General features: G+C 49.8%; 1 protein-coding gene across 1 annotated transcript in view; it reads right to left on the bottom strand.

Annotated features, from left to right (window-relative positions):
• flt4 (fms related receptor tyrosine kinase 4) overlaps positions 1-15,331 on the bottom strand; it is a 36,070-nt gene that overhangs the window by 1,674 nt on the left and 19,065 nt on the right. The window contains exons 6-27 of the mRNA XM_053879280.1: positions 14,690-14,829; positions 13,863-14,043; positions 13,657-13,774; positions 13,368-13,552; positions 13,142-13,307; positions 11,584-11,713; positions 10,655-10,763; positions 9,113-9,457; positions 7,998-8,144; positions 7,458-7,589; positions 7,033-7,139; positions 6,045-6,180; positions 5,605-5,712; positions 5,419-5,532; positions 4,008-4,096; positions 3,825-3,942; positions 3,651-3,745; positions 2,034-2,156; positions 1,844-1,955; positions 1,124-1,223; positions 951-1,056; positions 763-887 (exon numbers count right to left, since the gene is read on the bottom strand). Coding sequence (XP_053735255.1) covers positions 763-887; positions 951-1,056; positions 1,124-1,223; positions 1,844-1,955; positions 2,034-2,156; positions 3,651-3,745; positions 3,825-3,942; positions 4,008-4,096; positions 5,419-5,532; positions 5,605-5,712; positions 6,045-6,180; positions 7,033-7,139; positions 7,458-7,589; positions 7,998-8,144; positions 9,113-9,457; positions 10,655-10,763; positions 11,584-11,713; positions 13,142-13,307; positions 13,368-13,552; positions 13,657-13,774; positions 13,863-14,043; positions 14,690-14,829 — 2,986 coding nt within the window. The remainder of the gene's footprint in view (positions 1-762; positions 888-950; positions 1,057-1,123; positions 1,224-1,843; positions 1,956-2,033; positions 2,157-3,650; positions 3,746-3,824; positions 3,943-4,007; positions 4,097-5,418; positions 5,533-5,604; positions 5,713-6,044; positions 6,181-7,032; positions 7,140-7,457; positions 7,590-7,997; positions 8,145-9,112; positions 9,458-10,654; positions 10,764-11,583; positions 11,714-13,141; positions 13,308-13,367; positions 13,553-13,656; positions 13,775-13,862; positions 14,044-14,689; positions 14,830-15,331) is intronic.

The following is a 15,331-nucleotide window of genomic DNA, read 5'->3' as shown; positions in this document are numbered from 1 at the left end:
GAAAAAGTGTGTGTGGACTGGTCAGCTGACCCACAACGTGCTTTGTTATTGTGTATAACGCAGCCACTGTATGCAGACGAGTCCCGTTAGCTACATTTACTGAGTGTTTTTTCTTCATATTGAGGTGTAAAACCTTTCCTGTCTCCGCACTGGACCGTGGTAGAGTGTCACAGGGGAGGTGCTCGACACCTCCGAGGCTCGAGCTCACTCCAGGGTTTGATGTCCTGTTGTGGGCTGGAGCTGGGACAGGGATGAGGCGAGTCTGGGACAGAGCGTTACTTGGTTTATGACTTTGTCACAGCCAAACTGCACAGAAGCGCACATTCAGAGCTGGACACGCACCGGGCACCTCTTCACTTCTGGAGAGACGTCACTCACTCGGCAACCCCTCCCACATGCAGCGGCCACACACATAGAGGAACAGCGCACCTGCAGCAGACACTCTACATTCACTCCTACAAAAGCCTATTTTAAGGCTTGGAGCGCATTAGTTCTTTTTCCATTCATTGTAACGGGAAACATCGATTCAGATTTCAAACAATTCGCTTCTCGAACGGCCATCTGGAACAGATTGTGGTTGAGAACCGAGGTACCACTGTACATAGACACATTTAATTCAAGACTGGTTTTCTTCTGTCGTTTGGCCCCTCACGACAGTCACTATAGAATGTGGCCCCTCTGACACAGGTGGACCTCAGTAAACCTTTAATGCCCTCAATAAATGACTTCTGTTATATTTTCACAAAACAAAATCCGGCCAACCTGTTTGGCAGACTGTTGCAGGGAAGTCTCAGCTCTTCCTCAGACGGTGGTCGGGATGAAGCCTGGGAGAAGCCATCATCTTCTGAGCTCTGAGAGTGGTTCAGCGGGATGTAGTCCTTCCCGTCCTGAGGACAGACACATTTCAAAGCCGTGACCTCGGCGTCCCTTCAGCAGCGAGCGTGTCTTACAGGAGGGCTGTTGTCCTGCAGCAGGTCCCCCAGAATCCGCACTAGGCCCGGGAAATCCGGCCTCTCTCGGGGCTCGCCCTGCCAACAGCCCAGCATGATGCCGTATCTGCCGACAGAGGGCAGCATTGTCACACGCGGTACTACAACGGGCATCGCGCTCATGAGCGTTATACATCTCCGGGGAGGCTGTTTCCGGCGAGCGCATCCGGACTCCGTCTTTCAAACGTTTACAGAAGTCTCCATCGATCTGGACGCCCGGATATGGAGAGGCACCTGGAAACGACAGAGAGTTTTCCATTCATAGATATTAGAAATGCAGGTGAAATGTGAAAATAACGCGTCTAGAACATCATTCAGCGATGGGTTTAAGAGTCACGCGTATTTCCAGATCATTGCATCATCTGAGAGTCATAGATGGAGAGACTACACAGCAGCTTCATCTCACCCCAGCAACACCTCCAAATAACGAGGCATCCTTTAAATAAATAAACAATCCTGGATCCAAATAGCAAAATGGTCTCCCAACATTAAATAAAACCTTAAAAAAAACAAAAAAACAACAGGATCCAGACAGTGATCCGGATCGCTCCCAAATCTGAAGCATTAACTCCCAGTTCACATATTTCCTGAAAATACCATCCAAATCCAGCCACATTATTGTGAAGACAGAAAGACAGAAGAAAACAAAACCTCCTCAGCGGAGGCAATAAAGAAAGACAACTCTCGTAAAAACACTTTCGGTCGTCAGGTGGCTGATAATATTGGCTGTATTCACTCTCAAAAGCTTCAACTCCCACACGAGCCACTGCAACTGCACTGGCTTCTGGAATAGCAAAGAGGTTTGGGTCTTTATTGAAAGCACTGTTTTTCAGACGGCGAGAGGGTGTTTTTACCGAGTGAAAATATCTCCCAGAGAAGAACTCCAAAGGACCAGACATCGCTCTGGCTGGTGTACACCTTGTCAAAGATGCTCTCCGGAGCCATCCACTTCAGCGGGAGGCAGACCTGGAAGGCGGAACCGCCGTCAACAGAACCGCGGGAGACAGAGACGGATCCCAAACTGGCCAGTGCCGAGCCCCTTACATGGCCTTTCCTGACGTAGTCCGGATCTTTGTAAACGTCTCTGGCCAAGCCGAAGTCACAGATCTTCACAATGTTGCTTTCTGACAGGAGAATGTTCCGTGCTGCCAGGTCTCGGTGGATACACTGCAGACACACACGGGAACGTGACACATTACAAACAGATGTGACGGCGGCCCACAGATGTGAATGAAGTGGTCTCACCACGGCGCTGAGCCGCGTTTTCTGTAGGAAGCAAGCGCTCCCAGCTTGTCTTCAGCGCACTCAAACCTGACCTGCTACACCTCCGCCTGCTGCCTTCTCACCTACCCTCCGCCTTCATCTCCCACCCCAGACGCCACCAGCCCTCACTTGCTTCCCCATCCCATGTCTGTGAGGCTATAAACCAGGGCCACAGTGGGGGCAGGTTGGTCTTCCAAGCCATCAAACATACACAGGTTAACTTAACAAGTGCAGCTGAAACAAACAGCCCCAGACTGACAGGTTAGAAGGTGAAAACCTGCCCTGACTGCGGCCCGACGAGGACTGGTTTGAGGCCCCTGCTATGAAAGTTAAAGTCAAGCTATCAAAGCAGAATCAGAAATGATGTCATTACAATACAGGGAAAGGCACTTGGCGAGCGCATGACTCCGCCACACCACTCAGTTCCACCCAAATGAGCAACATTTTCACAGGCGCTTTTCCCATAATCTGACTGAATGTAATCCGATCGGAGATGGAAAATATTAGATGAGCGTGCTCATGCTTCAGGCCTTTAATCTGAGACCAACTACTCTGACATGCGCAGTACCATTACACCTAAACAGAAGAGACTCCTCTGCTGCAGCACCTTGTGAACAAACGGCTATCTGTAACCTAGCAACACCCCCCAGCAAAGAATGTCTGCCTCATACCACGTATTCATGTCTGTACTGTGTTTAATCCATGAAGCCTAAACCACAGCTCTCCATCTGAACGGGTTCATTTGGGTTCTTTCATTCAAAGTATTTTCATTCCGATCAGTGTTTATTCTGCTAAGAGCGATCTCCATAATGCTGTAGTCTAGAGCACCAAACCCGAGACCGAGTCGAGGCCAAGACCAGAGCAAGCAGAGACCAACTCTGACTTTAGTGGATCGACACCGAGTTGAGGCGAAGACCAAACTGAGTACAGAACACTGAATCACAAGTCCATTATAGTCACTATAGTCACACCCTTGGTCTCCACTCCGGACTTCAACACTACTGTGTTATTTGTGTTCGAAACAGCCCTGGATGCAAAGAGCACAATCACCCAGCAGGTAGCAGTAGTGTTGAAGAGCAACCATGGTGCACACAGAGGAGGCTCAAAGTCACATGGCAGATTGAGAGGCGTCCAAAGAGTAAACTACAGAAAACCACCAAATTCTACCAACCAATCCTGGAAGCGTCCATTGAAACGGCGTGTATGTTTTTGAGCTCTTTGAGCTCTGTGTACCACGGCCTCGTTGGTTGGGTGCACCTGCTCTACACCGCCAGCCTACTTCATCATTCACTTTGGCTCGGAGTATAAATGTGGTCTATGAAAGCTTCAGCAGGTCTTCAGGTGAGGTGTGACTGTCGTGGACTCTGAAGACATCTGGCCGCAGTGCAGACAACAAACCTTTCTGGAGGCCAGGAACTCCATCCCTCGAGCCACCTGGAAGCTGTAGCAAATCAGATCCTCGATTGTCAACGGGGTTTTCCACAAATCCTCCACTGCAGAGACCAGCCCAGAGAAAACCAAACATTTGCAGCTGACCAAATGTTGAACGCTGCGAGAAACCACGAGGCTCACAGTTTTCCATGGCGGGAGTCTGAAGGGGACCGTTGGACGGTGGAGTCTGAGGTCTGTCACCCATCTGTCCCGCCTTGATCATCCGTCTCACCTGGCTCTGAGTTTTGGGGGAACGATCCTGAACAGCCAAACGGTTATTGCTCATCAGAACACAGCTGAGAAGGTTGTCGGTCCGTGTGTTACCCTGTACGGAAGGAAGAACTCTCTCTTGGCGCGGAGGAAGTTGGACAGGTTCCCGTACTTGCAATATTCCACCACAACCATCAGCGGCCCTGCAGACACAGAAGGAATAAAAATGATTTGGAACGGTTCTAAATGCAAATAGCAACCGTTGCATCCCATTCGGAAAATAACATTGCAAACTCTTGCTGTGCTTTAATTATTTCTCTGGATCAAAACAGCATGTGACACAATAAAAGTATCAGTGAGGGGTAACACCACTTCTGAGCCCAAGCAACTGCCTTCCAAACCTGATTTACAGCAGTGACATGGGGAACGTGAGCTATGAAAACTGAAATTGAGCTTTGTCCTGCTCAGTCTCCTACTTCCTCTTTGAGAACTTCCCTCCTGTGGAGACCACATCTTCCTCCCTCGTCACGCCTGACTGCATCCATGAACCTTGCATCATGGATGCAGGCTTCATCTTTCTTCTGCTCTGGTGACCTTCTTTGTCCTTCACTGCCTGTGTCCAGACCAGTTCCAAACCTCGACACGTGGGGTAGGATTTTCTCATTTCTTGGCCACTATTCATCCTAAAGCTTTCCGAGTGGAGTGGTGCCTCCTGGTGTCTCAAGGAAATCAGCATCGGATCGTGAGACACCCAGTGGTTCCCACCCCAGCTGTCCACGGAGGCAGTCGGACCACTTGTCTGAAGCTGCTTTCATGAACTATGCTGTCATGGTGTGCTTTTATTTTGTGGCTTCATTTCCTGTCTTCTCCCCTCCATGTCCCCCTGAGCTCCACCTGCTCTTCTACTTTGCTGCCCCACTGGGTGTGTGTCAGGTCCTCACTGCTCTCATCTCTTCTTTGCTTCCTGACCCTTGAGCTTCAATGGTTACATTTCTCCACGAGTCAGTTCTGTCCTACCTCACGCTTCTGTTTCCTCAGTCGTGAGTGTGTCTTTCCACCACAATCTTAATTTTGTTTGTACTTATTTCCTCCCTTTTGAGTTTTGACCACCATGTTACTTTCTGTTGTCTTTGACTAGACTTTATTTCACCACGATTAAGTGAGTGACTGCTGTGTGACCCTGTGTTCTCTGGTGTGTGTTGTGATTCTTGTTTGCTCTCTGTTCTCTGATCTGTTCCTCAGTTCTTCCTTCTTCCTTCTGTCAGTTCATTTGTGTTATCGCGTGGTTTAATGAACTGTTAAACCTTATTCCTGTGGTCGAGCCTCTGTGCTGCTGGTTACCACTGGCACTTGGGTTCCGTGCACATGCATCACCTTATATATACAACTCAAATTTTGGTTTCATTTCCTAGTTTACTTGCATGTTGTGGCCCCACAAACACCAGCAACAGTGTTTCTGTGAGCTTCTCGTCCTGGCTCCACTTGAGTTGGGCCATTCACGTCACACTTCCTGTTTCACCCTCACCGTTGGCTTTGGTGCAGGCTCCCAGCAGGTTCACCACATTGAGATGGTTCCCAATGTGGATGAGAATCTTTAACTCCGACATCAAGGCTTTGTGTTCACTGGCGGTCGCTCCCTCTGAAACACACGTGGAGGGAACGCCACATGTGAAGGTCTGTTTCTGATACCGAGCCCTGCATCCAGTCTCACCCTTCAGCATTTTGACAGCCACGGTGTGGGGCAGGTTGGTGCTCTTGCTGCCCCCACACATCGACGCCTCGATGACTTTGCCAAAGGCACCGTGGCCCAGCACCTTCCCTGTGTCAGAGAGAGACAGTCGGCCATTAAACACCGACCTAAATCGATCCGACGAATCTCAATCGAAGCGTTTGCCAAACTCGCGATCGGGGAACTGAGGATTTTCCTCTGGGTGTTTTTAAAAAGCATTTGAAACATTAGCACTTTGTCTGGCCAACAGTTTGGCTTCGCCCCAGCGCCATGCCATCAGAGACGCCGCAAATGGAAAACAAATTCACTTCCCTCCATCTCTTCACTCTCCTTCCTTCCTGTCTGCTTTGCCCCGCCTCCTCCCGTCTTATCACTCCCTGACGACAACAACCATCCATCCTGCTCCGACGACAGTCGCTCACCCAGCCGCAGTCGGTCCCGGGAGATTTCCCACTGTGTGGAGTCGTAGGGCAGATATTCGCTCTGCTCGTCCAGTGGAACCTCTCCGGGGTCCATGATGATGGACAGATAGCCGGCTTTGATGTCTGCGGGGTTAATCTGCAGCACACAGGGGGCACAGGAGAGTCACTCTCAGGTGAGCGGAGAACGGATGCTCGACCCATTATTCCTTTTCAGTAATCACAGAATACTCTCCAAATAATGCAATAAAGTGGAAGCATTAGCTGCACCTTCAGTTCGGAAAATGAAACGCTCACACCAGAGAAGGACATCACAAGCTGTGGCTCTCAGGTTCATCTGGTCGACCCCAACTTTTGCTCATTATTCTGAAGTGCATATGAGCTGAGGAGACAGTGGCCGAACCTAACTGTCCATCGCAGTCTGACCTCAGATGCTTCCACTGAAGACCAGACCTTGTGACCCACATCTGAGAGTTGTAATGGGCAGATTTCAATGGTAAATAATCATCCGTAACTCCAAGATGTGGACTTTGGTCTTCGGTTAATTCAGGAGTTGAGCTTCAAAATGCAAGAGGATCACTTGTAAACTAGTTTGGAAAACATGGAGACGGACTCATGAAACACTGGAATCATCAGCTCCTCACATCTGTTATTGACATTAAAGTGCTCCGACACCACAGCCGCTCTCAGCTGCCGCTTCTCCTCTCCGCTATGTGGGCGGAGCTGCTTTAAGGTCAATAACACGCCTGTGAAGTCATCGCTTTGATGGGAGCAGGCAGCATCTTTCGCCGGCAAACATCCATATATTAGAGTCATCGGACTGTGAGACAAAAGTAGCGTCTTATAGTCCTGATATTATGGTACTTGTCTTTCACATAGTTAGGTCAAAGTTTCCACCCTGCAGAACGGCTCCAGTGTACTGCGCTTCACCAGGCCAGATGCAGCGCTCGCTGCTTAAAGGTTCCTGTCTAGGTGCCACAGGGAAACTGACCCGTTTCACATTGCAGAATATGAGGATGAGCAGGGCCCAGAAGAACACAGCGATCACTCCTGTCCCGATGAGAATCACAATCTCCACACTGGCCTTTTCTGTTGAGCCTGGACAGAAAAGAAAGTGGAAAAAAAATGGCTTTGTAATCCTTTCATTCCTCCCACTGCTCACGGACTGTGCGGGGAGCTGCATTACAGACGGTTCCCTCCTCATCCATCACGGAAGAAGGTTAAAACAAACAGAATCATTTATGATGATGTCAGACATGTCTGGCTGGTCCAGCCTGAATCATGTGTTGAGAGCTCTGAACACTTGGTTTTGCATACACAGTGAAAATCCAGCGTCCAGCGGTGTGTGGGCAGGTTGGGGTGAGAGGGTGCGCGCCACTGTTGGGCTTCAGTGTGTGTGTTCTGACTGTTATTTACCGATGACCTGGACTGCCGCAGACGAGTGGACGCAGCCTCGGCGGTTGCAGGCGGTGCATGTGTAAACGCCGGCATCCTCTTCCCTCACGCGCTGGATACTCAGGCTGCGGTTGGAGTCCTGCAGGAGGATTCCTGTGGGGAGGCAGAGCCAGACTTAGGCCACAGCATCCCAGCCGGCGCCGTGACGCGCTGCACTGCCACACTGCAGCCTGCTCTGCGTCTGGGCCACTTGAGTTTCCCAGCCACTGGAAGGGCAACATGTCGCAGGCCACCTGCAGCCAACAGGCCCTGTGCATCATCCACCACTAGTCCTATTGATCTTCACTGCCAGCCCAGACGTTACGGGCCACATGGATCTCATCTTCATTTGAATGCATCCAAGGACAGATAAGCTTCAGTCATTGTTTGTCAACCTACATTTTCTGTTTTGTTTTTCAGAACTTTTACAGTTGCTTGCTTAGTTCCTTTTCATCTTTTCTCCATCCTTCTGTAGCTATCACAGTTGTGGCTGGTGTAATAACGGCGTGTGCGATCAGGCACCTGACATTTGGTGCAGCGGCTGGTCGTCTTTGAACCAGGAGAGCCAGGGCGAGGGGCGGCCTTCCACGTCACACTCCATCCGCAGAGATCCAGTCACGTTCACGGTCTGGTTGGTGAGACGGAGCTTGTACCGCGGCGGCTCCAGGGCTGCACACAAGAAGCAGAGGATTCGATCTCGCGGGACGAAGGAAAGACACACCAACGTCTCGGCCAATCCCGCAGGAAAGGCCAGCGTGGAGGTTCTCCACACCTTGCTCACTCGAACATCCAGGTTGTATGAAACACCTGCTCCAGCCCAGGGGCTGTTTCATTTCACTGAGCGTGTCGTACTGCAGTACTTTCTTCAATTCCCGGGTCAGCTGTTGCCAATGGGTGTATGCAAATGTGATCTTTCCACAATACAATGTATTGGCTGTGCCGCTAATAACTGGACCATTGCTCTTACAGCGGGGGGAGGGACCTGCGTGGCCCTGCTGCTCTACTCAACACACTTTCCAAAAACACTTTCCAGCAGAAACTCACCGGCTGATTTGCCTGCATATTACTGTAGTGGCAGTTTTTTTTTTTTGTAGCTTTAGCACAAGGTTTACAGTCTTTAGTGAGAGAAAACAGGGAGAACACCTCATCTACAAACACATGAAGCTCCAACTTGACCTGGCTTTTTCTGAATGACTGCAAATGGTGTGACAGTGTGGTGATGGAATCACATGATACAGGTTTAGTTTGGGGGAAAAGTTCAGCCAAACGCCTCCAGACCACCTGACACGAGTCAGAGAGCAGAGCTTACAGAGACCTGTTGGAGTCCAGACCAAGACTGAGCCCAAACTGAAAACAGAAGACAGAAGTCTGTTGGTCGAACAGGCACATTTGCCAAGAAACACCAGAGGATTTTTCAAACTAAATCAGGAAGTGAGACCCTGGATATTCAGCTTGGTCGTGGCCATGGTGGTCTGGACTACAACAGGTCTCTGTAAGCTCTGCTCTCTGACTCGTGTCAGGTGGTCTGGACACCACCTGGTAGGATCATGAGGAACTGAAGCAGTTGTGAAGGCCTCATCAATGTCTTCAGCGACCTCCACTGGCCAGAGCCGGGACTCCAGACACTAGCCACTCACCTTGGACCGATAGGTAGCTGGACAAACACTCCATCTCGCCGCTCCATCTGCTGTGAGCCACGCACACATATCGACCCTCATCCTGTAGCTTCACGGCAGCCAGGGTGAGGTCCAGGACCCAGCTGTTGGAAGCCGGTTGGAAGGATGTCTGGCCCCGCAGCGCGTCGGCGTGCAGCGCCACACTCCTGCAGTCCAGCTCCTGGGGCTTGCTCACCCGGTCCTGCAGATGGTACCACTGCAGCTGCGCGTAGGTGTAGTTGTCAGCGGAGCAGCTGAGGGAGACTCGCTCCTGCTCCAGGGGATTTTCAGAAGGATGAACCGCCACGCTGAAGCCCTCGGGCACCGCTGTGAGTGTAAAGAGGTCTCAGGTGACACAGAGGTGATGCATGGAAGTGAAGCTTCCCAAATACAATGCCAAGATGATCATGGAGGCAACGGGGGGTCGGGAAATGAGGAATCTAAAGTTATGACAACGGTTTTCAGGAGCATCTTTCAGTGAAGCAACAGTCAAAATGAACATTATAACCTCGAAAATCTCTTCGTAAACTCATGGTGAGAGTCAAGTCGGACCTGTTTTCTCACGACTGGATGTTTGTTCTTTGTGTTGCGGATAATGAGCATCTGCCTTTGAAAGCTCGCCCGACTCACAACACAGCCGTGACTCAACTGGAGATGCTGTGAACAAACACCAACTAGAGGAAGCATAATGGCACATAATGGAGACTGGAAGCCGAGTCAGCAATTATTTCGGAGCCGCTCTTTCAGTAACGGGTCGGGGGTTTGCCGAGGCGGCTAGCTGCAAGAGACCTGACTCGCGAGGTGGGTGTGTAATAGCATTAGCTCCCGCTTTATAACACAGAATCCAAGTGAGTGAAATGAATGGTCAGTTACTTAGCAGCAGAAGTTACTTCAGAACATCTTCACACTTTCAATTTCACTTACTAACACTAATCTATTCAATGGTCTGCACGCACTTGAAGTCAAGATCAATTTTCATTCATAACTCACAGGAAAAAAAAAACGTTTTTTAATCAAGCCCCCCGCGTCCCGTGTTCTGCATGTACAACAGCCAGGCTCGGCTCTCAGCTCCCACTCGTTGGACCATCTGGCAGATGAGGTCAGTCAGCAGTCTATGTGGACCATAATGTTTGTGGTGAGAGTAAAGAAGAGCTGGAGGAGAAGCTGCAGCGGTGGAGGGTGAATGAAGGTCAGTGAATGAGACAAGGAGGAAGCGTGAAGATCTGTGTCGTGATACGTATGGTATCGCAAGCCAACACACAGATGGTTCATGATGGAGATACCAGGTGAAAGACGAAGAGGAAGACAACCAGTGAGGTTCATGGATGTGGCAGAGACACTGATGTGCCGTGTTTATCATGACAGCACCAGGAGATGTCACTGACATCTCTGTTTTCAGGAGATTCTACTGTGCACACGCCATAGTGTCTCTGACCCTCCGCCCTACTGGGGTTCAGGGTTTGTCAGCATGTTTCTGTGGCGCTCCGTCCCCCTGCGGACGGAAGGCCAATCACTCATACTCACCGCTGACGTAGAAGTAGATCACATGCTCGTCCTTGCCCACTTTGTTGTCAGCAGAGCACCTATAGACCACGGAGACGCTGGCGTTGCGTATGTGAAGTCTGCTTGCCATCTGCGAGGAGAGAGGACGGATGGTGGCGGAGACTCTCAGTGGCTGCCATGTAAATGTTGGTGCTACATCACAAACAAGGTCAAGTGGCGACCGCACTCATGCAGGCGTCTGGAAAACAGGCCTTGGCAAAGTGTGGCTCAACGGCCACATGCAGCACTATTTACTGGGCCCACGTGAGTCGAAACCTTTCAGACCGTGAAGGATCTAAACAGCTTTCAGCGGTTCTGCACTTGAAAATGTCTGTATGTATGTCGTGTTTTCTACAGTATAAACTATTTGTGTGCAATTCTATCATCGTATATAACTTATAAAACTATGTTTTTTTTTTTAAAATGAAATGACTACATGACTATATATATATATATATATATATATATATATATATATATATATATATATATATATATATATATATATATGTCATCAAAACTCTTTTTTTCCATTTCTTTTCACACTACAAAAATAAATAAACTGCACCTTTTAATGCCTAAAACGTTTTCTACAAGTGTCATGGCTGACTATAAACGTTGGTCTCCTTCTTCTCATCTGATGCACGACAGCTTTCTGTCCAACATAACCTTTGTCAGTAGCTTCTGTGTCAATGGCTCCTCCCTGATCCACAGCTGCAGCTCTCTGCTGAGAGAATGATTCACGTCTGTGTGCGCTGACAGGAAACAGGCAGAGGAAGTGGCTTCCAAATATTTTCACAGCACAAATCGACCTCGATTGGCAATATTTGTTACGGAGCTCACGATTCTTCCTGTTGTTCTGTCAAATTTAGACTGCCCTGAAATAGAAGAGCGTCGAGCACTGGCTTTACCTTTTGTCGTCCATCTATCGCGGAAGTGTCGACGGCCTCGATCTCGTTCCCGGAGTTGTCCAGACTAAGGTCCTGCCAGTCCTGACAGTCTGTGCTCCTGTCACTCTGGCTCTTCTTGTCTCGCCGGACCCTGGAGACACACATGGAGACGACTGTGACATCCTTCCTCATCGACATGCAGGGCCCGGGCCGGGCAGCAGGCATCAGACACGCTTCCCAAAAAGTCAGAGACGGTGAGTCCTTGAATTGAATTGGGCTTTAAGCAGAATCAAATTCTGACCAACAGAGTAATGAGGCATGAAGTGGTGGTCTGCATTAACAAGTGCCTCCTCAAGCTTGAACGCTTGATGTTCGCAAAGTTCATTTCCCTGAGACAGAATGTAAAACCACCAATGAAAAACACCCCAAATATATATATATATATATATATATAGCAACAGAAAACTTAAAAAATAAAATTAAAAAATCATTTAAAATATACGTAAAAAGCTTGTGTTAGTGCTAGTGTTACAGCGAGGTCGCAGGTTCGGCTCCAGCTGACAGATAACCATGTGTTTATGTGGGTCACCTCCGCTCCATCCATGTTTGTGCTTTACATGTTTAAACATGGATGAGTCATACGTTTCTGAGTGCCATGCAGTGAGGAGCGCCACCCTGCCTGAAGAGCCTGCAGTCAGAAAGCCATCAGACCTGCTCCCATCATTTGCCATTATGCAGAGCAAACATTATCCAGTTCCGTTCAATTCTAAGAAAGCAAACAGGCCCGATTGGGAGAAAACTGTTTTGGAAAATGGTGTGAGAGTATTTGACAGATTCCATACAGCCTCAGGAGACACGGTTCATGGATGGACACATTAGGTGTGCATTGAAAGCGGCTCCAGGGTGCAGTTTAACCTGGTGTTTTTACTGTGGACATTACCTGCAGAGACGCTACGAGAGAAGAGGAGCAATAAGTATAGAAATGAAGTCTTGCAGGAAGAGCGGAGCGGTATGGACATGAGGGGTGTGATGGAGGAACCTGGAGCCCTTTGCATATGATGAGGGGGGGAGAAAATGAACTGGAATATCACTGACGTTCTCATCTCCGAGGAGATGGGAGGGAAGGCGCTGGGGGCGATGTCTTTAGGATGCTAATCTCCGAGTGTGTGTGTGAGCCTGGCTATCCTTCAAAAATCCTGTGTAGCGTCCCTGACTGGTGGCCGGGTTTGAACGAGACATGGAAGATCCCAGTGTGAGAACCAAATCAAATGGGATCAGCAGTGCAGCAGCAGGGGAAACGGTGGAGGCCCTCGGGCTCAACTGATGCACAGCAGATTCAACGTTTCACAACCGTCCCACATTCACCGCCCAATGTTGATATAACAGTGTTGAAACAAACACGATGTAATGTAAGAGTTCCAATCCCGAATGACACTATAATAATTCATAAATAATAAATAAAGCACTACTATCAAATTCTAATGAAAAACAAGTCCCACTGCCTCCTCACCGTCCCATTCTCATGCGACATGCCGGTCATGACTGAGAGAAGAGGTTTGAGGTGTGAAGGTTTGCCTACTGTCTGCTGCTGCTGCTGCTGCTGAGGCAGGGACCCCAGGCTCTCCACTGCCAGCTCAGGCTCGGGGCCGGGAGACCGTAGGCGGTGCAGGTCAGCGTCTGGCTGCTGCCACTGGGGAACAGACGGGAGGACGTGGCCAGTTCCTTCTCATGAATGTGGGGCGGGACTGAGAACAACAGTAAAATCAGTCTCGGCCAGAAGTGAAATATGTGAAGCGGTGCAGTACCATTAACCACCAGCGTGATGTTGAGCTTCCTCTCCAGCCCCGCAGCCCGGTTCCTCAGGGCCACCGTGTAGACGCCAGCATCCTCCCGGCAAACATCTCTGATCTCCAGGGCGTGGTTGAGGTGCATCCGCATCCTCTTGGTCTTGAACTCGGGCCTCTCATTTATTGGTTTTCCATCTCTGAACCTGAGGCTCAGCAGACAGCAGCTCCAGTGCAACATAGTCCCCTGACCCCGAATGAAGCACCGGCGAATGCAGAAGACTGAACTCAGCCCAGAGGCTCCACTCACCACTGTGTGTCCGGAGTGGGGTAGGCAGACACATTCACGTGTAATTTGATGGACTTCTGACCTGCAGTGACCTCCATGACAGGTCCATTTCTGTAGTCCAGTATTATGAATGGTTTCTCTAGAAGATGCAACAGAAAATAGTTTGTTCAAAAGAAACGAAACTTGGAAGCCCAGCTGAGCTAGTGAGATCACGAGTTAGCTCCTACCATGGACGAGGATCTGAGTGTTCTGGACTTGCGTACTGTCTGGACTTGCGTGATTGGTGACATTGCAGCTGTAAATTCCAGAGTCAGCCAGCGTAGCGCTGTGGATGGTGAGCACGCTAACCGCCTCTGTGGCGTGAGACTGAGGCTCCCGGAAGGGCTTGATGTCCACCGAAGAATTCCTCTGGTGGATGCAAAGTCATACGTGTGAGACCAGATCCTATGTTCACTTATTTATCACAGTATCTTCTACATGTCTGGCCACATCTGATGCACGATATTCCCACAATGCTAGTGGGTAGTTATTGTCATAGCACCTCAGTGGAGCTGCACCCACGTGCTGTCTGACTGACAGCCCAGCAGAGGTTTGAGAACCTTTCCAGTCAAGATGATATTCGTCTATAACGTCTGTTGGTGTGTTTCCACCGAGCAGTCTGGGGTGTTTCGTCTGTGGTCGCTACCCAAACAAGGGCTATTCCAATGCAATCGCCCAGACCTGGACCACATCTTGGAAGGATTCACTATGGGTCCTAAAAGGGGGTCAATACCTGTGACTCAATGTACAAGGGGGAGCATGAACCAAACCACTGCAGGCGCCATTGATGAAGCAACAGATGAAACGCCGCAGATATGCTGTCACCTCCCGCATACTTGCCCACTGGAAGGGGTACACCAGTCGACGGGCATGCAGGACAGACCTGGGCAAGTGGGACCTGTTACTAGACCACCAGAGACGAAACTACCTGGGTGGCTCGGTGGAAACAGGGCCTAAGAATTACAGCAGAACGGGGCGATCCGGCGCAGTTACCCTCGAAATGGTACGTGCTTACCAGTCCACCAGGATACGACCACTTGATGTCCACGCTTGCGTCAAACTCCACCAGTGCTGTGCAATTGAGGGTGAGGGTCTCCCCGACAAGCCGCTCCGTGGGCTCCTCAGGATACAGCTTGACACTGTAAACCTTACTTCCTGTTCAGGAAACAAAGGCCCGCAGGAGCACAGGTCAGAGTAACACCGTCAGCAGTTTTTCCTTTCTCACCGGACAAAGGTTTTTTTTGTTGTTGTTTTGTAACCAGTTAACCAGCTAATTACAGTGCAGTGAAGAGTGAAATGGTCTGTAAACCCTCAAGTCGGACACGAGGGAGGAGGTTAACGCGTCCTCCGGTGGTGTTTGTGCAGCAGGCCGCCATTGTTTGTTTTAATGGACCGTTTGTGGTCAGGGTTTTCAGTTTCTTCCTAATGTGATGTTACTTTTGGCTGGCGTCGCTTGGAACAAGCCTCCAGCGTGAGATCCCTCACCAACACCACCGCTGAGTCGGCAAATCACTTCTATGACTCCGGATTCCTCTCGTTAATTATGGAGCGTTCCATTAACTGGGTCACGTCGCGGCACCATCTCAGCGCTGATGGAAATGATATGATGAAATGAAATCCTGCCATTAACACCCTAATTGGCTAACTAGCCGCCGTT

This window comes from Synchiropus splendidus, chromosome 11, assembly GCF_027744825.2.
Source record: "Synchiropus splendidus isolate RoL2022-P1 chromosome 11, RoL_Sspl_1.0, whole genome shotgun sequence".
NCBI lineage: Eukaryota > Metazoa > Chordata > Actinopteri > Syngnathiformes > Callionymidae > Synchiropus > Synchiropus splendidus.
The sequence above is the reverse complement of the archived record's forward strand: the minus strand, read 5'-3'. Positions and strand labels throughout refer to the sequence as shown.